Raw genomic sequence first — 24719 nt, 5'->3', positions numbered from 1 at the left:
CTTTAATCTATCTGGACAAAACTAATTTTGCCTGTGGGATCAGGGAAAAACAACATATTCATGACTGGTAGCTAAGATAGATCTTTGAAATAAACCATTTCTCATCACACAATTAAATTTGTGTATTTCTAAAATAACATTCCAGTTATGTGGTTATGAATATCATATTTGTGGATGTGCTTTGTAATGTTTTACTTATTTAATAAAACTTGGAAAGGAGTGATACTGGAGTGGTAGCAGTGGTAAGGAGGCAGGAATTTGCCTCTGAGATGTTAGGAGTTCTCTTCTTAATCTGCCTTTATATGATAAACTACCTCAGCATATATAAAAGAAAAACTTGAAACGCATGTTGCACTCCCTGTTAGGTACGTTAATGCTTGCTGGAAATTTCATCCTATTTTACTTGTAGAGTTCCTGATGTTCAGAACATTGGGATTTGGATTAAGAAAAGTGCTGTTGCTGTGAATGTTTTTAGAAAATTGATTGTTCAATAATAATTCCAAGAGGAAATAAAATATAATTTGTATAACTATCGTAATGAATAAATACATTCCCTAGTGTATTCACCTTCTCATACGTGCTCTGACCTCATTCACTAGTTGCTAAATTCTTACCCTCTTTCTCCTCGTCTTCCCTTCCTCCTTTCAGCATTTCCTCTCTGGGTAAGCACATGCTGTGTCTGGTTGTGGTGAAAAGTTTGAAGTATTCATCTGCCTGTTGCCTTTGAGAATAGGTGAAGTGAATGAATTAAAACTAGTTATGGTCTCTGTTTCTTACCCAAACTAACTTAGTCAGTGGTATGATTAGTAGAAGCTAACTGTCCTTGCATAAATGGTCTAAAAATGTAGTGGGGGAAAAAAACTTTCCAGGTAAACAAATTTTGATGTGATGTAGTGGGGGAAAATATATGCTGAATCATGAAGTTCCTTTATCTAGTTATATGTGCTTTTTATCTTTAAAGATTTAAAAAGGAAAATAACCTACCCTAATTTAGATATTTGTATGTTTCTTCCTGTAAAAAATTAATGTTATTTATAACTATGGGGAGTGGTTCATTACAGTAAAAACATCTCTGATAGTGGCATTTAATGAAAGTGTTCTCCAATTGTTTGCTGTTACATGATGGCAAGTGCGTCTGCTGCTTTTTACATTCATTCAGTGCTCTGTAGATTCATTTTGTTTCAAGAACCAAAAAAAATACTGAAAAGCAAGCCAAAGCCTCAAAAAAATCCGATAAACAAAACCAACCTCAAACACAAATCACCAGCAACCCTCCCCCATCTGCCACTGATTGAGTGATACTCCTAATGGTTACCAGGAAAGGTTTGGGAGTCTTTGACAGTCCTTTATAGAAAGTAGGCAAATTAAACTTTTTTTTTTTCCCCCCCTTTCTGAGCAGCACACTAATTATGTGATTTCTCTACACTGAGAGATTTAATCATTCACTTCCCTCCCCTCTTCCGCACTCCACCCTTTTTTTTGTTGTCATTCTTTGGGTGCTGTCAGCACAATGAGCCATGCTGTGTATGTGGTAGCTGATTCACTTATTTCTTCTTGGACAGAAACAGCTGTCTGTCCTTCCCAAGAGGACATGTCTATATATCACTGTAGGTTGGGGTGACCAAACTAGGTCACCCTAGTATAGACCATACCATCTTCAGGTCCTACTAATCAGGATATCAATATCAGCAAGTCTTGTACACTATATGTCCTCATGCTATGCCCCAAAACTTTAAGCATAAAATATCAGCATGAGCAATTAATTCACGAGATGCATTGCACTGATCATTAGTTTGGACATGTGGAATTAAAATTAAAGTAATGTTATATGTGAAAATGCTAAAGCCAGAGAGATGGTACATGCAGCCCACAAGAAATTGGAATCAAGTGCTTTAGTGTGGATGTGACCAATCCGCTCTAGAAGGGGATATCCAAAAAGTACAGTGGTGCCAGTCCACACCACTTTATCCAGGGGCCAGAGCTTGCTTTCTGGCACTGTCCACCATGACAATGTAGTTATAATTTATCACCCGGGTGAGCAACTAAGTTCATGTCTGTATTTGAAGAAGTGGGGCAGGAGAGATGGGAGAACAGTTTTGCATATGTTGTCCAGTGGGACTGTAATGTGTGCAGTAAAAGAGTTAATCATAATGTAGATGGAGGTATGCAAATAAGGCCCTCAGTTCTCTCACGGAGTATGTGAAAATTTTAAAGTACTTGTGGATATAGTCTTTCCAGTAGAAGAGTAGGTCCTTGAAAAATGTATGTGCTTTATTCTACAAAAAGTCACTTCTTTTCTTAAAGTTAAAAATCTGAGGGTTTGTTTGTTTTTTTTTAAATGCTAGCTTATCCCAGTAAATACACTATTTCTCTTATTTCTTTAAATAACAGAGCATTTCCCCAGAATCGTTTTCCTGTTTTGTTTTATACCTGCCAAAACAAGCAGCAGTCCTTTCTGAAAAGCACTGGGAATTAATGTTAATTTATGTCAGTGTCTGTCTTCTTGGATGTCTTTTGTTCATAATCAACTTTATGCTGTGACTAGTGCTAGCAAGGTACCACCATGAATTATCATGGGTAGCTGGATCTCACTTCCCAATGAAGCACAGGATCCGTTTCTAAATAGTTTGAAATGCAACCTTCATTACAGAGCCAAGTGGAGCTGGAGTCTCTGGTCCACTCTTACTCTTGCTGTCTTTTCTCCTATCCCAATCTGTTGTATTATGGTATGCGCTAATTCCATACTGCGCTGATGCACATGGCAACTCTGCTTTTCGCCATGGGTAAGAAGACACACTTCTGACAGAAGAAAAGTGAAAGGGGATGACAACTCTTGCTCCTCATTCTCCCTGATAAAAGAATGGATAGCGAGCCTGAGTACTATTTAGGGAGAAGTTGAGGCCTGGTAGCCTAGAGAGAAAATAGGATGAATTGTACAATGTGGGCATAACATCCGTATAAGACACTGTGTGGTACAGTACTATGGGGATATAAGAGTCCTTCTATTGTTCGGTGTGATACTTGCTTCAAATTGAATAGATACTGTGGCATCTTACTATCTATCAACACTCATGGAGGTATCAGTATCATTTTAAGGCAATTTTCCTGATGTGTTCATGGTATTGTCTGTTGTAGACTTTTAGTATAAATTACTTGAAAATGTTAAACTTTATATTTGGCACTTTTTTAGTGTTCAGGTTTACTGCTTTATATTTGCTTTGCTTATGTAGGCCTTGTTTAATACTGAAGTACTTAAGTAGTTGGTCAGCCTGTTACGTATGGTGAATCTGAGTTCTATAAAATGAGGCTTCTTGCAGTTCTTATGTTCATGAGTCAATTCTTCTGTCACCATCCTCAAGACATGTAAGTATGCAAGTGTAAATTTTCTTTTCTGAATTGTTTTCTCCTTCCTTTTATTCAAAGGAAAATTTACACTTCATATTATGTAGGCAAATACAAGTCCTGGTTTTATTTGGTTTTGGTTTGGGGGTTTTTGCATTGCTGGGCAGCTATTATTTTCAGTTGAACTCTGCTTTCTCCTTGTTATTTTGTTGAAAAACGATTGTATCTATTAATATTTCACACTTTTATTAGAATACTAGCAGCTCTGCTTTGATTTGTTTACTCTTCTGCATAACTACGTGACTGAAAAAAAACCCAGTGGGAAGTTATTTTAGTGATAACTTCAGCCTGCATAATTTCTCCTGTTAATAGTTTTGAATACTTAATCTCAAATTCTCATTATGTCACCGTACGTTATAGTTAATGCTAATTTCTTTCAGTCAATGGCTCTTGTATTAAGAAAAAACTTTCCACGATATTCTTGGTTTTCTCTCTTCTCAGTTCTTCTGCAGCATGTAATGTGCAGGGTGTTACATATGTTTCTGTTTTGCCACTTTCTAACCAATATACAGCTGAAAACTACGTGAATTATTTACTTGCATATAGATAGGCAGCCGTCTTCCTGCTTATTACTTAAACTTGAGTTTTCTTCCAGGATTTAAAGTACAGGACTTGTTTAACTAGACCATATTTATTTTAAAGGAATATCTCTATGGTGTGAAGAAGAAGGGCTAGCCTAGGAATAAATTTCCTTCTTAGATGAGGATATTTGTGTGAATACTTATGCATGGGCGATGCTGTGTAAATAGGTGGTATTTGTTGTATTTTGTTTTTCTCTTTGTCAACACTGGCTGCAATAATCCTTCACAGAAGTACCATAATGCATTTCTTATTAAGGGCGCTGGAGAGGAGAGGGCTATCTGTTATGTACATTTGTTTTTTCTAGAAGTAGGAACAGGAAAAGAAGATGGGGTGGTGTTTGTGTGTAGTGCATATTTCTGTATGTATTATATAAGTTTACATACATACATACATATATATATATGTATTTATATATGAAAGAGCATGTTGGCCATAGAAGCGTACTCTGTATTTTTTAGTGGCTACTTTCTATTCTACCCTTAGAACATAAAGGTAGCTTCTATATATGTAACAGTTAAGGGACATTATTTACTGAAATAATAGTATCATTTTCTAATTTAATTTTTTGTTGCTACTGTGTAAATAATCTTTTCCACTGTAAGGTTCAGACCTCTGACTGTACTTCAATAACAGCTGCAATTCTAAGTTGGAATAGAGGGTATCCCACTATTTATAAAAATTGCAACGTGAAAATAATTCAGTACTGCCTTTTGATTGTAGAGTGGGGTTTTTTCACTAGATACAATTAAAGACATCTAACTCAGTGTCTTGCAGAACTGCAGTGCAATTTGCTCTGACTGTGTCCAGATATAGTGGTATTGATGATGTCTTTGCACAGCATACAGGAGTTCAGAAATACATTCCTGCTTTGGTGTTTGGTTTTAGTGTGTGGGGTTTTGTTTGTTTTTGGAAATAGTTTTTTGGTTTGTTTTTTTTTCCGCATTGTTATTTTCTCTTAAATTGCATTAGAGCACTGTTTCTCATTCAGTTCCAAAAGGGGTTAGGTACAGGGCAGAAACCAACCATTGAGGCAATAGAAAGCAAAAGCACGCCGCATTTGCTTGCTTTTATTCACTGCAGAAATAATTACTATTGCTGCAAAATAAAGCAGTGATACACTTCCTGTCTTGTTAATTCAGTTATTTCATAAAGATCGTTTAAGGTATCTTACGGGACAGGTTGAGTCAATGGCTAGCTGCTCTGTTTTAGATGCTCAGGGGACTTACTCGTATTTACTACTTTAGACATGTTTTGGATACCTACCTGAGGATTCTAGGTTTCTACAATTAGCAGAACTTTGTGGAACCATCTTGAGTTCTGCAAACCCTCAATTAGTTCTTCTGGCCACTCTTGTAGTAGTACAAGTAAATGCATGTCCTATACCATGTCCTGTTCTAGACTTCTCACTACAAGAAGACCACGAAGACAAATGTTGATTATACTATAGTCAGTTCATGCTGCTTGGGTATTGGAGCATGCGACATATGAGGAGAATCAGAGAACTGCATTTGTTCAGACTTAAGATGAAGAAACTATGGGAGAGATCTTCCTGCTGTCTACTAGTAAAGTATGAAGATAACAGAACAAGGCTCTTCTTAGAGGTGTGATAGTAGGATGAGAAGTGGTAAGGCAAGGGCTGCAACCAGAGAAATTCATGATTTGAGCAAGAAGTTGGTCTGGATATCTCTAGAAGTTCCTTCCAACCTAAATAATTCTCTGTTTCTAGATTACGTTTGTTTTTATAAGGATGGAGTTTATATTTTTTAATTGTATTATTTTCCTTTATTTTTGTACTAGCAAAAGTGAGACTGTGGAGGCAACTGCATATTTAGATAGGCTAGGCATCAGTAAGAATGTGTCTTATCACTGTGTAATGAAGTATAACATTCCTCTGTCCTTATATGGTAGGGGTCTGCCTATATATAACAGATGAATAATTTAAATATCTCTGTGTTGGTTTATTAATGCTTGGCTTCTCAGCAGGCTGCTAACAAATATCCCTGTAGGTTTGGTGATGTGGTCTTCCACTTCTAATCATCTTTAATGTGCCCAGAAAATATGAACTTAACACCTATCTCTAAGAAGTACATTATGGTGTTACTAAAATAAATAACCTAATGTCTGTTTCATATTCCATAAGATAGTTCACACTGTCCAGCTATAACATGACCATTATTTCGTGGTGTTAAATAGGTAAGTAAGCCTGTAAGTAACTTTTCCTATAAAGGCAGCACCGAAATACTCCTAGTACCTGTTTTCTGACTTATTGTTTAGTTTAGGCATCATGTTCTGGATTGTTACTAATGACGTCTGCTTTGTGTGTAGATTTCAGATTCCTGGGAAAAAAAAAACAACTTAGAATTTGTACTAAGTAATACATGTGAAAAAAATCACAAAACAATTAAAAATAGTAATTTTTAATTTATAAAAGGTAACTAAACTGTTCTTATGAATCCTGTCTTTGAGATTAACAATATTTTCAGTACTTCCCAGAAGCGCAGGTAGTTTGTTGCCACATCGCTTTAGTTTGAGTGGAAGAACAAAAACGTGTCACTTGTGTCCCTTGATCTTTTTCCTAGTCCATCTGTTTCTCAGAAAACCACAAAATTCTCTGCTTTCTTCTAATTCTGCTTGGACAAACAGGTGCAGTTTTTCCTGAGAGCTCTATGGAAGGGGAAATGGGAAGAAAAATGACGCAACTGAATGATCCTGAGTCTCCTTTACAAGATCAGTTTACTAAATAGGAACCTTTAGTATTTCAGACAGTTTACTTTTTTGTTATTTGCAGCATGGACAACACCAGCAGCATAGTGCTTTGCAAGGGTTTCTTTTTCGGTACTTAACTGCAAGCCCAAATTTTTCTTTAGATACTTGAGTGTATTCTTGAGTGTTGTTCATACTGATTTCAATGTTGTTGATCATATCCCCTTGCTCCTCCACCAGAACTGATATCTGGATAAAAAGTTCCTTTAAGTCTTTGACCTGGTTCTCTAGATTTACTAGTTCTTTGTGTCTCTGTTCAATCTCTGAAAGCTGAGCTTTGGTAATTTTGACTTCAGTAAGCAGATTTTCATTGAAAATCTCCCATTTTCCTTGTTGGAGCATGTCGTTGACTTCTTCCTCAGGTACCTCTTTACCAGCTACTTCAAGCTGACGGACAATGAATCTTCTGCATTTCTCTTGCTTAGCAGTTATAGCGTCATTGTATGAGAGCATAGCATTTAGGTAACGATGGGATAAGAAAGCATGCTGGGAAGCTAGAATTCTTACTGTAGCACGTGATGGCCCATGATCATTTTCAGCTTTTTTCACTGTTTTAGACAGTTCATCCAAACATTTTCGTATGTGCTCTGCTTGAATTTTTATTTCTCTTGCTATGTTAGATTCCTTTTTCAGAACACTGAATCTTCTCATTGAAGATAGTAGGCTTTTTTGTTGTTGACTGAATTTATGAACTTCTTCCACCAAATTATTGATTTCATTCTGAAGCTTCTGGATTTCATGCAAGTGCCTTTCAGTTATTGGCTCCTTTTCATAAATAATGGCCTGCTGTTCAAACTCCTCCTCACCTTCTTCTTGTACAGTTGCACCACTGTTTTCTCCAGCTATCTGTAGTTCCTTAGCTCTTAGTTTAAGCTCCTGGAGGCGGTCTTTCATGTTTTTTGTGTTCAGGTTTTTTCCAAGGTTTTTTCCCCTCTTGCAACACAAGGACTTGACTCCAATAGTTTTTACTTCTTTCACTGTAATCAGAGTGTAATAACAATCATTGTTAGCAGTTATACGTACACATGAAAAGTAGTTTTGGAGATTAGAGCTACTTTCCTCTGCATGAAACTAAAGTAAAAATGAATTGGAAGTGATACGTATTCTGAAGAAATGTACAAGAGAGGTAGTGTCAGTGCACTACACCATTTGATCTAGTTTCTGTAGGACTTAATCATCACCCAAGGCTTTTAATTTATCTTTAGATGGGTAGAGTTAACAGTCTTCCCTCAGCATCTTCACCATAGTGTTTTTTTCCCCAGAGTGATTTGTAGCCCAAGCCCATTTTGGTGGTAGATTTTGTGGCGTAGGGTCCAGAACTTAGAACAGTGAGGAATATAGTGTATGGAGAGGGCTTATATTTTGGTGAGGTAGAGAGGAGTGGCCAAAATTCTTATTTTATCATAATTCCTCATTTGATATAAACTAATCAACTTTTAAATCTTTACAGAAATGGGATAGAATCTATGGCTCTATTTCTGGATTATCAGTAGGAAACACTTCAGCTTTTGGGGTTATGAGGTAGACTGTTTAAGAACCAGAGTTCTGGCATGAATAACCTACTTTAGGCTATTAGTTTAGCCATGCTGAAAAGCCTTTTCTCCATTTTCCTTGCCTTCCCTTGCCTGGGGAGTTAAACTGATATTTGGTGAAGCTGTTAACTGTACAGCAAAACAGATCAACAGAACTCTAATAATTTAGCCTTTTTATTATTATTAATGTCTGAGTTTTCATAGAAGCGGATCCATATCACTAATATGGCATCTTGAATATTTTGTAAGCCTTTTTTGGGTTGCTGTAATATATTTTTACACTGTCATTTGCAATCTTCGTAAAATTAGGCGAATATAATTTGTGCACTACAATAGGATACAATTCATTACTGTTTCTTGTTTCATAAAAAGTGAATTGAGTTTTGTTTTCTACCCTAGCTGTTGTGCAAGCTTTTCTGGAGATACACAACAGAAACTTTCTCTTAATTATATGTTTTAGAAAAAAACTAAGTTAATCTATTTTTAATTATAGGAAAGAATGTATTTTTCCCGAAGTCTACACAAATGCTTTCCTTGGACTATGATCAAGAATGGAAAAGTTCTGTAAAAAAATGTTCAGGACTAGAAGATTATGGGGTTTTTACTTGGGGTACAGCGATATCTTTTGACTGTTTTCAGAGGTTTCAGGACTATTCTGAAATAGTTGTTTGTGGCAAATGCAGTATTTCTCTATAGTATCCAGAAGGATGCATTTGTAATAACCACAAAGGATCAGTCCAGTAACTTGTCTATCTGCAAATGATTTTGTTACATTTGAACAACTTCAGATGATACTGTTGTTGTATTTCTACTCCCTTATGCACATTTAAAGTCCCTAAATAGATTTTTTTTTTTTTTTGCATAATATATGTCATGGAATTGAATAGTGTGAACATGTCTTCCACAGACTTAAATCTGGCTGTCTGCAGGAGGATTAGCTGAAAAACAAAACTCGAAACACTGTAGAGAATGTTGATTTTCTACCCTAGTGTGGATTTCCCCAACCACCTTTTTTTTTTCCCTCCTTAATTCCTTAATATCTGAATTTAGTGTTTGTTGGTTCACATCAAAAGAATCCAAAAAGCCTGGCAGTCCTTAGAAGTTACAGTAATGTACTTAGACTTGTGATCAGGCAAGCTTGCAGGTACTTTATTGGAAAACATTACTTTGACTTGGGGAAAATGCCACGTATTAATTTAGTTATAGTAGTTCCTCTTCATTGCATAATTTGCTGTGTATCTCCCCACAGCAGAAGTCAAGCAGTTTCTTAAAGATCACATTCTTTAGGAATGTTTCAGAACTACTTGGCACCACCAAGACTGCCACGGGGAAAGTTCAGTCTTGGGGCATGTGAAAGAATCCAGGAGTGCTAAACAAGGCTTCAGAGAAGTGACCTGAAAATCTGTTTTAGTATAGCCTAACACATCTGTTGACCCATGTTAATTAAGTATGGCTTGACAAGCTTGTGATTAAAAGCAATTTCTATGGTTACTATTAATGCTTAAGATGTGAGGTGGCAAGACTTTCATTTTCTAAGAGAATGCAAGTAATTACCAAAAAGCTCTAAAACATGCATGCAGTCATCCAGTTACTTCTTTAGAACATGGTACAAGTTCTCAGAAGGGCAGTTACCAAATTTTCATATGATTAATCTACTGTCATTTGAAAATAAGTTAAACATGGGAATACAAGAAGTATACTGGGCTTCATCTTCAATTTGCGTATCCATTAATGATCGACATCTACTTTTCACTGTTTGGGTACATTGGTCTTGAAAGAGCTGTATTCCTTGGAGGGAGGGGGTGTACATGACAGAATTGAACCAAATTGCAAATCTGCAAATATTCTCAAAGAAGAAAGCAGAAAATACCTAAGAGTGCTGTAAATGGATTTTTTTTTTTTTTCTGTTTAAACACCACTCTCACTAAAGAGTGGAATGTAAGCAATTGAACTTTAGTTTCATATCTTATATCCTATCAGGCTTGCCTTCAAAACCTGCCACTGAACATGCTTGCCAATAAATGTGGTTGATTATACTGGCAATTGAAACACATGCTGGTTTCAAATAAATAAGGACGTCTTCATGACAAAGATAACCATGGAAACTCTTGGCTTGATATCTTTAGTGTTCTACAATAACCTTTGTTCATATACTGAGTCCTTGATGTTGTCCTACATGTTTATGTTTATGTATGGGGCATATCCTGTTGTTCTTTGGATTGAGATGAAAGATCTATTTCATTGAATTTTTTGTCAATAGAGGGAGAATATGCCTGTTCTTTTAGAGTTGAATAAAGGGAATATGTGAACTGGGAGCAATCCAGTGACTTAATCTGTCTGTCCCCTACACTCAAAAAAATATTTTAAAATATGATCCTTCTGAAGTAATGAAGTAGCACAGCCTAGCACATCCTCATCAGACTTTTCCTTCATTGAGGATTGGAAAGTTTGGGTAAAACAGCTAAGAGACTGCAGTAAAAGCAGAGCAAAACAGTAGATGAGAAAGCATTAGGTTGTTAAACTCTAGCTTCAAATTTTTGACTATGCTTAGAAATGGCCCTAAATGATCTTACACATATAATGTGAAGAACATTGGTGAGGTTTGCCTGTTTTTATGGGCATTCCTCAGTCGTGAATGCTGCTGAGTAATCTTTTATCCGAACTGTTGCTGGTGCTGAAACCATCTGTTTGGAGCCAGAATCACAAGCTGCTAGCCAGTTTTCAATAAAAGGTAATACATAGAAATGGAGTTGCCTTAATAATAGGCATGCAATAACTTAGTCAAATTTTTGTGGCACTGTGCCTTCCCTGTTCACACTCAGAAGCAATGTAAGATTGAAAGCATAGACAAAGAACAGACAGGGCTATAGGATGGATTTGGGGAGGAGGTGATAGGAGTAAGGATGCAAAAGGAGGAAGAATCAGACCCAAGTTTGTCCAGTACCTAGGTTGTACTCAGAGTTCAAGAATTATTGATGTGCTTTCATACAGGTATTTGGGGAGAAAAGTAGGAATACGCATGTAGCATTTCAGTTTGGTTACTGGTATATCTTATCTTCTTAAAAGGCTTTCCTCCCCAACGCTTTCAGTGCTTATACCATGCAGATCCACTGGTGATTTAGTTTGATTTTTTTTCTTCTGGAAGGTACCTTTATATATAGTTATATATAGTTGATAGGTTCAGAAACACAGTTGTCACATCCTTGTCAAATACGTTTTAAGGGTGTTGCCTTTTGATAACTTTGCTGCTCATCAGGGTTATGAATCTCTCCACCTAAACTGCTGATATGTGGCTGGGAAAGTCTTTGTAATGACAATTACCTCAGCATACTGACTAGAGGCATAATAGATCCTGATGACTGGATCACCATTATTAATCTGTCATGATGATAAGGTATGTTCTAAATTCAAAGATAATGAATTTGATGGAAATTATCAAAAACTCCTGTTTATTTTAATTTCCATAGTTTTGTTCACTAATTCTTGGTTATTCAGCACTTTCATTAAAATGTCTGGTACAAAAGGCACTGTTTGTATTTGATCTTAAGTGCAATTTACATGCCTTCTCACATCTTTTTTAACATACTGCAATCCACAGAAGAGGACTTGCAGACAATCAAGGGACAAAATTCTCCCTTTAAGAGCTCTCTGAGAAGATTTGTGTTCTGCATCATACTCCTTTCTTTACCTCTTGAAATAGCTATTTTTTTTTTCTTTCTTAACGATTGCAAAAAAAATAAAGGTCAGTTTGATTTCCTGTTCCTCTAGTTATGAGTCAATTAAGGTTACTGGGTAGAGAATGCTTTCAGGCAACATTTCCCCATGGAATTTCTGGTCACAAATAATATTTTTTTTTCAATTATTCCTTATTTTCTTTTGAATCCATTTCCAGGAAGCAGTGCAGTTACATTATAGCTCCGTTATATAGTGCCAACAAACCCATGTAACTGTTAATTTTGAGCACAGTGACTCTGAATAATGTTTAGAGTCATACTCTGGTCTGCAACTTGCTTACTGCTTTAAGTGTCTTAAGTTTAGCAACAGAAAAATTAGTGTGACACATATAATATTTAAATGTCTGCAATTTAACATACTTGTAGTCTTCTATGGGGAAAACTAGGGGTTTGAGTTGAAATTCCAGTTTGTCTCAAAGGTCTATGTTCTCTCAAATACTCTCACAAGAAAAGAAGGAACTTATTTAATGGTGTTCTAGAATCTTGCCTTACTATCCAAAGATATGCCGTAAGACAGTAGAGTGAGCAGTCTAGCTACAGGTGGCATTTGTTTTCTTCATTGTTTAAAAAGTCTCACTTAACTTAAATACCTTGTAAGCAAACATGCTTAAACCAAGTATTATCACATAGCAAGGTGGGTGGATGAAAATATCCTCTTAAAGTATTTCTGTCTTAAGATGATAAGTCCTTAGAAAAACATTTAAAAATATTTCTAAGTTCAGGTTTCTGTTTGTGGGAAATGTGGGAGTGGTTCAACAGGAAAATACCAAAGGCAGAGAGCTTGCCCTGGTTGTGACCCTAAAAGCAGATGTCATTATATGTGTAAAGTAGCTAAATTGTATTAGAGTATATATGATATGATAATGCAAAATCAGTAACATTTTCAGCACAGGGCACTTAAGTGCTAGTGGGTATCTCACTCTTGATATTAAAAGATATTAACATGTAAAAGTCATTTGTGTTTCTCAGCCTTTGTCTCTGAAAAATAACTTGTAGCACATCGCTTCTGGTATTGCTTACTAAGTAATATAGAGGAAATATAGTCTGGTTGCTTGTCCTCGTGAGACAGTGTTACCCACTATAACTGCCATAAGGCTACTCGGTGAAACCAAAATGACTAATATGCAGGAGCACAGAAATGGTGCAAGGTAGCTTGGGAGTTGCTCTCATTAGTGTGAAATAGATCATGGGAGGTGGAGAAGTGTTGTTACTGAGTAAAAACATGAGATTCAAATGGAATAAAGAGGGAAGTCCAAAGCTGCTGGAAAAGTGTAACCAAATCATGCAAGCGGAGTAAGCCTTCCAAGGGAGATGTAGAGCAGGGAAATAGACCCTAGTTACTTAAAATAATTCAGATCTTCTCAAGCATTTGGCCAGAAATGCATAACACAATGCATCTCTGTGGGAGATTTATCTGTCTTGTGTTGATTGTGTGCTGTTGCATGACACAGGAAAGAACTCACAGAGAAGGGAATAATACAAGATATAGACTTTAGCTTTAATGGAATAGGAGAATACAACAGTTTGTGAATCATCTGTATTACATTCTTTTATACTTTCTAAATCTCTACAGCTGTTAATACTTTTCTTGTGTTCCAATTAGAAAAACATGGGGGTTTTTGCTGTTTTATGAAGAATTTGGTTCAAAGATGCACAGTGAATCACTGGCAAATCTGAGGTTCCTTGGAGTTTTGGTGCCTTTGTTATGAATGTTTGGCTGCAGATATGGAAGACTTGAAAAGCACCTACCACTCTTTCTATGTCTACAGACAGCAATTCTCATCTTCCCTTCTGATACTTTGGGTGATGAAAGGTGGTGGAGCTCATGCTTTTGCACTGACATAAGTCACAGTTGTGGTGATGCATACTGCACCTCTGAGTCCTGACTGACGAAACAATGATCTCACTCTGTAAATCAGTTAGTCTGTAGATTATTTTCTGTAACTGGTAAGGGAATGGAGTATGCCTTGATTAAAAGGAACGTTGAAGACCTTATTTAATGTTTTCATGATTTTTTTTTACCTATTAAACTAGAGATTTAGTATCAGTAGTGCTCTTTAAGAGACCTCAGATATAAACAAAAGTTAATGTATACATTGTATACACCTGGGTTTATTTCCAGCAAGAATAATACTAGAAATAGTCACCTTCACTTAGTTAGCTGGTGCAAATACGATAGCCACTTATAGGTCACAGAAATCCAGAAAGAAAATATTATCTCCTCTGCCAAAAGATCACACAACTAAGGTCCAGATATTGATATATTTTTAAAGCAGTAATTGAAAATAAATTATGAGCAAAAAAAAAGGGATGCAACAGGATAGAGGGCAGGTGAAATTATTTCCATTTAATAGTTTGAACTCCTAGTTAATGACTTTGTATTGCTATAAATCAGTTTCAAGAGTTTCGTCTTCCTGACAGTAGAACTGCAGACTCAAAATTTGTACTGTGCAAAATCCCACCTACTTTACATTCTCATTTCATCTCTGTCAGACCGTATAGCTACATATCACACCCTTGAAATTCACCTGTAATAAATGTAAGGGTTTCCAGGCAGCTTTTAAAGAACATAATCTTATAGGCAGCTTTGACTAAATAACTTCTATGTTTGCCTAGGTATTGATACATCAAGGTGAAACAGTATAAGAAAACAATTCATATTTACATTTTTTTAAATGTCATACAAAAATAGATGGCAATATCTTTTGGAATTGCACATCTTGAAGCTGGATGTAATAATCTTGATGTGAGCTCAGACATCTCTTTGGGTGCAGCCTATTAAATCAATAGATATGATTAAACTAATAGCAGAGCATGTCAGAGAAAGGTGTTTTCAGTAAATAGGAATATGATTCAGGTCTGAGGTAAGAATGAGGCCACTTAACTAAAATGAAACAAATTCTAATTGTTGACGTTCTTGTGACTACGTCGCAAGGTAATATGAGAATGAAGTTGCTCTAGAGTTTCCTAGAGATATTATAAACAGGATGAGTTTAGACTCTTATTTCCAACTATACTCTTATTTGAACAGCTTAGGGAAAAGGCTGAATTAGAAGAATTTCTCCTCTATCTCTGTACAACTGCATGAAAACAAACTCTTAATTGATGTTTACAGGTAGATAATCTTGTAGGCTTTACCAGTTTTTCATTATAGTTTACCCTAATAATCAAAAGATTGTTTTGCATAAGAATTGAAAGCATGAAAAGCACTCTAGAGAAATTAAATAAGGTAGCTGATTTGAGAAGGAGCCTAGTGTCAGTCAGTAAAAAGTTAGTGATGGGTTGTAGTTGGACAATCCAGAAGACCTTTGAGTGCTAAACAAGAATGTCATTTAAGATCTGTTAACACTCACCATTTGGAATATTTCTGTGTAGTCAAAAGCTTTTGAAGGCAATCTACAAAAAGTCTGTGGAAATAGGAGCCGCAATTAATCTAGAAGTGCCCAATGTCTCTGTAGGAGGCCTGAAACTGTTGGCTAGTTCTTCTGTCTGCTTGTTCGCTAAAAATATCAAGAATTCTGTTTTCTGTGACTTTCTCAAAAAGCTAATGAACTGCCAATAACTGAAGAAGAAAGAGTAAAAAGCAACCTGACAAACTGACATCTTTCTGCCCATTTGTGTATCAGGAGTTTGACTTGCATGGATGTTAACAGAAGCAAAACTCAGGGACTAATAAAGCTTTTCTTGCTCTGTCTGCTGAGGCCTCACTTCTCTGGGATAAAACATCATACTGATTGCTGTCCACAAGGTTGTCCAAGAAAAAAGTTAAAATATGAGAGATGAAATTTCTGAAGGAAAAAAGTAGAACAGCATTTTTAAATGGAAGATTTGACTGTAGACTGAAGAATACAGCATTACTCTTTCCCTTGTGTAGTCTGCTGTTAAATTCAAAGATTCTCTCTCTTCATTCTTTTCCTAGGAATGTTAATTCAGTCACTCAAGTAGCCCTAAAGACTAATATTCTTGATCTTAGATAAATCATTCTCATAAAGATATGTTTTCCTTAAGTTGCTTTTAATAATGTTGATAGTTATGATACTACAATATTTTTACTTCAGCCATGCTTTGCTGCTAGTTAATTTTGATGGCCACTAGGCAAGTTTGGCCTGATATTTTGGGTTTGTGAAAAATGACTGTGATTAAACATAACCTCAAAAGCAGCATCTCTGCTGCTTTTACAAATTACACCATCCCACCCCCCGCAGTGTGTACCCTCTACAGTATTTGGTTTCAGTGTATGAGTTTCCCACAGAAATTGAGAGAAATGTATAAATTGGAAAGTAACTGTGTTAAAAAAAAAACCAAAAAACTCCAAGTATGCAAAACAAGAAAACAAACAGTTATGTGCTTACATACACTTACACAAATAGCCCCTTCCCACATAAACCCTTTCTGTAACACTTACTGGATTTTTGATGAAACCTGAGATACAAATGTCTTATGTCTTTTTTCATACTGAATTTTATTTTTAACAAATCTTTTGGGTTGTACAGTAAACTTTGATGTTTTGGGGTTTTTTTTCTCCCCTTTTTCTTCTTTCCTGTGTAATTTACATTTTAGAAACAGGTCAAGAAACACACATAGTTTGCATTCAGACTTTGTTTTTCTCTGGCATGTCTTCTAGCTTCTAAAAGGAATATTGTTACTTAACTGTAGATGTCAGTTGTGCCAATGCACACATACACTCCCTTTCCACATTGTTTCTCGTGACTCTTAAAATAAAGTTCAAAAGCTCTCTAGTCGCTTAAAAGAATCTTACTTGATATAAAAGCAGCTGGTGCCTGCCTTTTCTTTATTTCTAGTGTAAACTAAGTTTTTTTTACACTAGGGAGGTTCCAAATATATTTTTTGTGAAATTGAAATAACCCAAGCATGATTTTATATATGAAAGCTTCTCACTCAGCAAACTTAATATGATAGACCAACAGGTGGCCTCCTGTGCCTTCAAGTATGTTTTGATATATACCTCCTACAGTTTTTTAAACATGAAAAATTGCTATATGTTAAGTTCTACTGACTTGGAAAATTAAAATCAAGGTCTATCCTTTGAGACATCTCTGACATATTCCCTAAAGAAGAAATTTTTATGCATAAAACTTGCCTCAGAAACCTAACATTCCTGTGCATGAGCAGCAGAGCTCCGAGACTATTCACCTAGAGAAATATCCAATTCTTTGCAGGGCAGACATCCATTATTTGCAAATTTATAAATATTAAGTAAAAGTAAATGCTTTACCTTTTAATCTTGTTCTGGTGTCTTTCCGTTTTATCCTTTACAGAGGAACTCGGGAGGGTAAGCTTCAGTATAATCTGAAAAATATTGTTTTGAATATTTGCCTAAGTAATGTGTCTTGAACGGCATTCCATTAAGAATTCTCTGCGTGCCTTCTGCTTCTAGTTCTTAAATAATTATCCAAGGGATCATCTTCAAGAGTGGTGCTGCGAGAGAGAGAAGCTAACTTCTGCAACTGCAGTAGACAGGCAAATTGATTACTTTCTACTTGGGGAATCTGGTTCTGCCTGTTTGAAGCCCAGCCTTGCTGAGAGGCGGATCACTGCTGGAGCTGCCCAGTGGCAGGAAGTGTTTAGGAGCAGCTCCCTAGATAGAGGCCGTGTAAGCTGCCAGTGGAGCAGTGCCTAAACTACGAGTCCAAGTGCAAGGGTTGCTTGCTTCTGCGCTGAAGCGTGAAGGGAAAAGGAAGCAAGGCTAGGTCATTCATACATGAACCTGAAAGGGGAGAAAAATCTGTCATAATAATACTCTTATTTAACACTCAGTACCTTAAAAATATTTTAACTCCATTCATAAGTTTGACCTAAAGTCAGAAGCAGAACAGAGAAGTACAGCATGAATACGTGACCTGTGCTATACCACTTCAGTTCTTGGGAGCATGAGGTGCAGGCAGCTATTTGGATTGCTGCTTTTTCAGATATAGCACCTCAGCTGTATTTTCTTGAATACAGTCAGTATATCAACAGCGTGCTGTGGAGAAAATGGAAGCTAATTGACCAAAAAAGACAAATCTTACGCCTTTCAAGATATTAGGAGTTAAAAATCAGCAGCTTCTGCAAGACATTAGTGTGACACTCATGCTGAGCTATGCAGCTTACCAACATTTCATTCTGCTTCAGCTGTGCTTTGTAGAATGTGGAATTTTCTTCGGTTAGATCTAGATAGGAATTGACAGCAGTGCTGAGGAATTCTTTTTGAGGGGGCAGTGCAATAAGATGTTTAGAGTTTGACAAAGATAGGTTAAAAGGGGGGGGGGGGGGGAGGAGGAGGAAATAATTTTTTCCAGTCTTTAAATTGATTTTCACAGCTTTCTGGAATTTCATTTCAGTTTTTTGCTGGCTTAATTTTGGCTCTGTTTCATAGCCAAATACCAAGAGGACATTAATTGTCTTAGCTGATTGGTGAGAATTAGTAGAGTCGGAGTATCATAAGCATACTGAAAGTGTCATAGCTTCCATATATGCATTGAAAAGCAGGGAATCTCTGAACTAAGTGACACAAAGTACAAAGTACTGTAGAGTCACTGGTTTTGGGAATTGATTTTCAAAGCAGGGTGGCGGTGGGAAAAGTCTTGTGCTCTTTCTAGCTTTGCAGGCAAGTCAGCAAAGTTGATCATCATTAGGATGTAGGGGTATTTGTCCCCAAGCTGGTGATTAATATGTGAACCTTTTGGACTGCAAATAGTTCTTAAAAGTGAATGAGAAGAATGAGAGAGAATGGATGTGGGAGAAGCTATCTCCGTGGTGTCCTTTGTAAACTCTACTCAAAAGGAAAGATTAGGTAATGAATCATATTGTATGAATTTAATGGTAACATTGAACTGTAGGTGCCACACAGCTTTTTATTTTAATGTCTTTTTGAGGTTAAAAACTTTCTTGGGAGTAAAGTAATCAAGAACTGCGGTTGTAATATTGCAATTCTAGAAAACGTGAAGGAATAAAGTCTTATATCAAACTGAGGTGTTGTGAGTCTTATATCAAACTTGTTGACAAGTTCTGCTGACTATGGAGTGAATTCCTGTGATTGTTCCTTCCCTGAGATATTTGGAGTATGATAAATCCAAAGTACAAGCCTTGGCTTAACATTTTCTAAAAGCCTTTCAGTGATGACTTGAGATTTCAGAAGAAAGACTATGATGTCTAGTTCCAAAACCATCTACCATTGCGTTAATGGAAGCCAAATGTTTATGATTTTATCCAGAAAGCTGAATTAGAATTCTCTTGCAATAGAAGGGTTGCTAAGCTTCAGAACAACATTAAACTCAGATTGTGTTGTATGCTTATACTCCAAAATGGTCAACAGTAGTTCAAAGCAAACAGCAATGATTCTGATCATTGCTGATGATTCTGAAAAACAGTAACTTTGAACAGGAGTAGTCTACTGCTAGGGAAATATTTACTATCTTTTAACAATTCCTAGAGATTTGCCATACTAGCTTTTAATTAAAAGTGGGTACTAGGATAAGTGCATGTTGCATTTATCAAGGAATAACAGAAGATTTTGCCTGTTCAAAGTGAGGCATACCTTGTGATGCCTATAATCCATCCTACCTACAAATCTGATGAAGAACAATGGTCCCCCAAAAAATTAAGAAGTTTATCTCCTGGAGTCTTCTTTGCTACCATATCTCTAACAAATATGACAACGATGATACCTCATCCTAAAGAATGTTTATTTTGTAAGCTGTGTGTTTCATATACCTTTTTTTCTTCCATTTATTAATAAAGTATGTTTTTAGAGCCGTTCATGCAAGTAACTCCCTCCAGCCTTTGAGTTTTACTTACAAAGAGCATGTTCAAAACATTATAGATCAAGTTATTTATTATCAGAGAGAAGTTCTGGAAAGTAGGCTGATGCGAGTTGATCATGAAGCAGTATTATGTGGGGAAATGCACATGGTTTGGGAAGTTGCAAAATTCTGAACTTAATTTCATAGAGTTCAACAGACTGTACTGTGTAGCTTTAGATGTAGAAGGTTGTAGTCTCTTACATCCATTTTCTTAGCTGTAAAATATAATTGCTTTGTCTATGAGTGCTTAATAATTATTTAATATTAGTATCTGCTGAATAGAGTGTATGGACTAACATGTTTATTAAGTAGAAAAAACAGTTAAGGATTAAAACTGAAACCAGGCATTTTATTTTTGCTTTCTCCTTCTTCCTATTTATGTCAAAAACTTAGCTTTGGAGATGTGAGAATCTCTCAAGTCAGAGTGCTGAGTATTTCTTTTGATCTTTTCTTTAGGCTGGCAAATAAGCAGGACAGAGAAGGAGCTCTGTCAGAAGCAGATGTAATCGAATCCTTATCACTAGAAAAGCTTGTCAATGAACACAAGTGTCTATGTCAAATTGTAAGTGTATTTTAAGATGTTTCATTTTCTAATATATATGTAATGCTCGCAATAAAGTGAGGGATTGTGCCAAATAGTTTAATATCGAAACTAGAACCCTGCAATCCCAGAAAAGTACAGTATATATATCTTTTTTTTTGAAAGCCATTCTAATGTTCACCTTGACGTTCATCTTATGGATCTGCTGAAGAAATCTTTATAACAAGGTTCTCAAAATATACCTGCTGGTCCATGAAACCATATAAGAAAAAAATAATTACTGATGTGGTGTAAAACTTGTTTAGTTGTACAGCAAGTTTAGTATTGTACCCTTTTAAAAAAAAGAAATAGGAAGTGGAATTCAGCAGCATTGACATTCAGAAAGGACCACTGTTTACATGTGATGTTTGGCTCATTTCTGTTCATAGCTAAAACCATTGTTTAGTGTGAGTTACCATCTGGCAAACAGTAAGAACTTAATCTAAATCCTAGTGCATCTAATTCCCATCACAGCAGCCATCAAAGAACACCATTAGAGCTAGTTAATATCTGTCCGAAAAAAACCTGCATTTCAGATGTAGTATTCACAGTCATGTTAAAAAAGAATAATTAACAAAGGCAGGGTGGTGGGGAAGCCACAACCAGAAATGTATGCGGAGTACTTAATATTAGTCAATATTTGGGTAAGTTACCCAAATCACTAGGCCTTGAAGCTTTATTTAAGCCTCTGTCTGACTCAACCATTTGTCATTTAACTATTAGTGGTCTACTTATATAATATTTTTCTAATTGCAATAAGAAACCTTTTAAAACATAATGGGAGTTATGCTGTTATTAACCAAAATTAGAAGGCAATTTTGCAAAGCCATTCCATCTGGTACTGGGGCTTCAAAATTTAAAAAAGACTTTTAATTCCCTAGTGAGAGTTGCAAAATTCACAAGGTAGTGCATAGTGCTATTGTCTTCTCTAGAAAGTTAGGTTGTAACACAGCATACTTATATCCATTATGTGATGACTCTTTGAGGGCTTTTCATTTAGTGGATTTTGGACTATGCCTATAGAAACCATAGAAATAAAAATTGCAAGTTCTTTTTTTTTTTTTAATATCTTAGATGTAATCAACAAAGTAACTAGATCACACAGTCTTAAGTCATTTTATCTGAAAGCAGCCAAGAGTTTTATATACTCAAACAGGCAGCTTCTTTACTAGGCTCATTAAAGGTAAACATGGTCTCTACGTATTCCAGTATGATGATTCATGAGGTGAATTTAAACAGGACCTTTATGAAATGAGGTTTAAATAAAATTAGGCAAGAACCAAAAAACTTTTGATTGTCCTTATTATTTTTATTCTATTTAGTTTTCTTCTGGATCTTAAATTTCCCTGCAAAATATTAAAGGAAATGGAAGGAATAATTTCTCTCACTGTCACACAACATCAGTGAGAATGGCCTTCATACTTTTCTTTTTTATATATTCTTTATTTCTAAATCTCTATATTTTATAACTGAATTAACAATCTTTGTGAAAACCTAGGAGAAAATTGCCCCAGTGCTGTCTTGTTTTATCCTAGTTTTCTCAGAGGAACAAGGTGTTACTGCCTATGCATCATCTCCTTGATTCACAGAATCATAGAATAGTCTGAGTTGGAAGGGACCTTAAAGATCATCTAGTTCCAACCCCCCTGCCATGGCCAGGGTCATCTCCAACTGAAGATACATATTTGAGGTTGATAAATTATATTTCTGTATAGATGAATGTATATGCGTCTGTAGAGAAACAGGTGTGTAAATATATATATACACACATAGGTGTATATGTAACTGGTGTGTGTATGTATATCTATTTAAAGATAGACATGTAAAGATGTTTTTCTATGCAGTATTTTTGGAAAAGGACTGGAAATAGTGGAATTTGGTAATACTAATGTGATTTGTATCTTGGCAAAAAAAAGCACCTAAATTTATAGAATGCCTATATGCAAGTTTATTTCCCTTACTTCTCAGTGTTTTGCAAGCTTCAGAGTAAAGAGTAGCTGTTTGGCTGATTTCTTGGTTTCAGATCTGAACTGCAAGTAATTTTCCCTTCTTCTCCCAATGTTTTCAGGAACCTTGTTCAGCTATCATGGGCTGTGGGAAAAAAATTGATAAATCAATAAAAAAGGGTTTATATTGGCTTCTACATATCATAGCAAAAGATTTTGATGCCTTAAATGAGCGCATCCAAAGAGACACTACAGAACAAAAAGCATACGAAGAACAAAAGAAACTTGAACGAGCTGAGCGAGTTAGAAAGATACGAGAAGAAAGGTATTGTCTCTGTAATTTCTCTTACCTGCCTTTCCTCCCTTTCTGTAAGACATGATTTGTCCCTGTACATAGAGCTTATGGAAGATAAGCTGTCAAGAATTTGAAACTTACAATCCCAGAGTCTCCGTATTAGAAGCAAGGACCTGAATGCCTTTCTGTAATACCTGCAAGGGTTTGCCTAGTTCACCCCTTTTATTTGCTGTATGCTGGAAATGTACTGTGAATGAGAATTGCAAGGTAGTTGTGGAATAAACTAGGCCTTGCTAATATAACTTCAAGTATGTTCTAAAATAAACTTAAGTTAGAGTCTGTAACTGTTATGTGAATATCATAGACTAGATGTGAAACTTATTTCAACATTATGCTTAATAAACTTGAGGATATCCAGCAGATTGAGGCATGGAGGGACTTAAGACAATGCATGGAAAGGAAGCTGGACAAGGGATTTATTATTTCACTTCAAAGCCCTTTATGGTTATCAGCAGCCCCTCATGGTTTCTATTAGAGACTGATGTGAATCATTTTACAGGGACATTCCTAGAAAATTCACTGAGAACCCTGGTTCCCCACGCTGCCTTTTACATGTAGAGAGATTTGTGAGTCTCAATTACTGTGAGTAGTAACTGAGAAGCTACTGTAAATTGTTTTGGTTTGTACTCTTGCTGATTCAGCAGGTAAATTACTTAAGTACATTTTAAACACTTGGAATTTGGTACAGTCTTCATACACATTTCACAAACATACAAAAAAAAATCATATGCTGTTAGTCTACCAGGTGTCTCTGTGTAGACAAAATGCTCTGGCCATGTTGGATTGTGTTGGGTTTATGACATGTTGAGAGATGTAGCAAGGAGGACTGGCTTTGAAACATGTCTCAAAGAGATTATGATATGGGCATTTTCCATTCTGTTCCTGCTCAGTGATCTTGATGGTATTTGTTCACTGGAAGAATTGGCTGGGTCTGAAGTGGGTGGATTAAAGGCTTAAATGTTTTGCTAAACTCCCTGTGTCTTAGAGGAAAGCTAACTAGTAACTTCTGCTTGTTTTACCTATAGCTGAGGGCTTGTTTCAGATATAAGTGATGGTGTTAACTCTGATTTTGCTGTTTTGCATCAAATCAGTTTCTTATTGTAAGAAATAATTTATTCTTGATTCAAGTGTAATTTTGTTTCATTATGTGTTTTAATAATTCCCCAGATTGCTTTTCGTTCAGATCTGCTTACTTAAATGCTTTCTCAAAGTACATTTCCTCTACAATATTGTAGCAGCAATGATCGTGTTCCAAATGGAAAACCAGACAGTAGTGCCAGTAAGTTTTATTTCAGTACTGGCCATTCCCTCCAAGAGTATAGTTTCACGGGTAGAACAGTGACCTCCTTTTCATTTCTGTCTGTGCCTCTGAACAGTGAATTTACTTCCTTCCTCAGTACTTGCACCTGTAAAATAGTTGTAACAGTGACTTTCTATGCATATGTCACTGTCAGATTGATTGATGAAAAGTGTTTGATGAGCATACACTTTATTAACGATATATTATTTAATGCAAACACAGAGATCTGGTACATAGAATACATAAAAGTAGTGCTGGTGCAACAACAGTCTACTGAGGATTATGTATCTTTTCTGAATTCTTCTAAGTCTAGTTGAAGCAAATATAATTCCCTGTTACTACATAAACTGAAGAGTTTAGCATGAGTTCACCCATATATATATATATATATATATATATTAGGAAGAATCTAGAATTATGAGAAATGGAGAAATGGAGGTGTATTAAAAATAGAAGAAGAGGTTGTAGATAATCTGGTTTCCCAACAGATAGATACTTAAAAAAAAAATGTAATACTTAGAAACAATTGTTATAGAAGATTAACAGTATAAAAATTCCAGCATGCTGTTGAATAATCAAAACCTTCCAGTTACAGGTGTATTCTGTCACATACCTTGGCCTCAGAAACTGCTTCCACTTCCTGAGGTGTTGATTGAAGATTCTGGCACATAGCAGCATGTGTTTCTACTTCTGTCATAATGTGTACTTGTTATTTATTGATGT

The 24719-nt window shown here is 35.9% G+C and overlaps 2 protein-coding genes across 5 annotated transcripts in view; one reads left to right on the top strand and one right to left on the bottom strand.

Annotated features, from left to right (window-relative positions):
- ARL13B (ADP ribosylation factor like GTPase 13B) overlaps positions 1–24719 on the top strand; it is a 46182-nt gene that overhangs the window by 11243 nt on the left and 10220 nt on the right. For all 4 annotated transcript variants that reach the window (XM_054056167.1, XM_054056168.1, XM_054056169.1 and 1 more), the window contains 2 exons: positions 20272–20377; positions 22464–22666. In XM_054056167.1, coding sequence (XP_053912142.1) covers positions 20272–20377; positions 22464–22666 — 309 coding nt within the window. The remainder of the gene's footprint in view (positions 1–20271; positions 20378–22463; positions 22667–24719) is intronic.
- On the bottom strand, positions 6262–18007 carry STX19 (syntaxin 19). The gene is made up of 2 exons (XM_009557165.2): positions 17250–18007; positions 6262–7724 (listed from the first exon to the last, which is right to left on the bottom strand). Exon 2 carries the CDS (start codon positions 7639–7641, stop codon positions 6763–6765), a length of 879 nt encoding a protein of 292 aa, XP_009555460.1. The 5' UTR covers positions 7642–7724; positions 17250–18007; the 3' UTR covers positions 6262–6762.

The sequence above is a fragment of the Cuculus canorus genome, chromosome 1, assembly GCF_017976375.1.
Source record: "Cuculus canorus isolate bCucCan1 chromosome 1, bCucCan1.pri, whole genome shotgun sequence".
Classification (NCBI taxonomy): Eukaryota; Metazoa; Chordata; class Aves; order Cuculiformes; family Cuculidae; genus Cuculus; species Cuculus canorus.
This window is presented reverse-complemented; position numbering and strand designations above follow the sequence as displayed.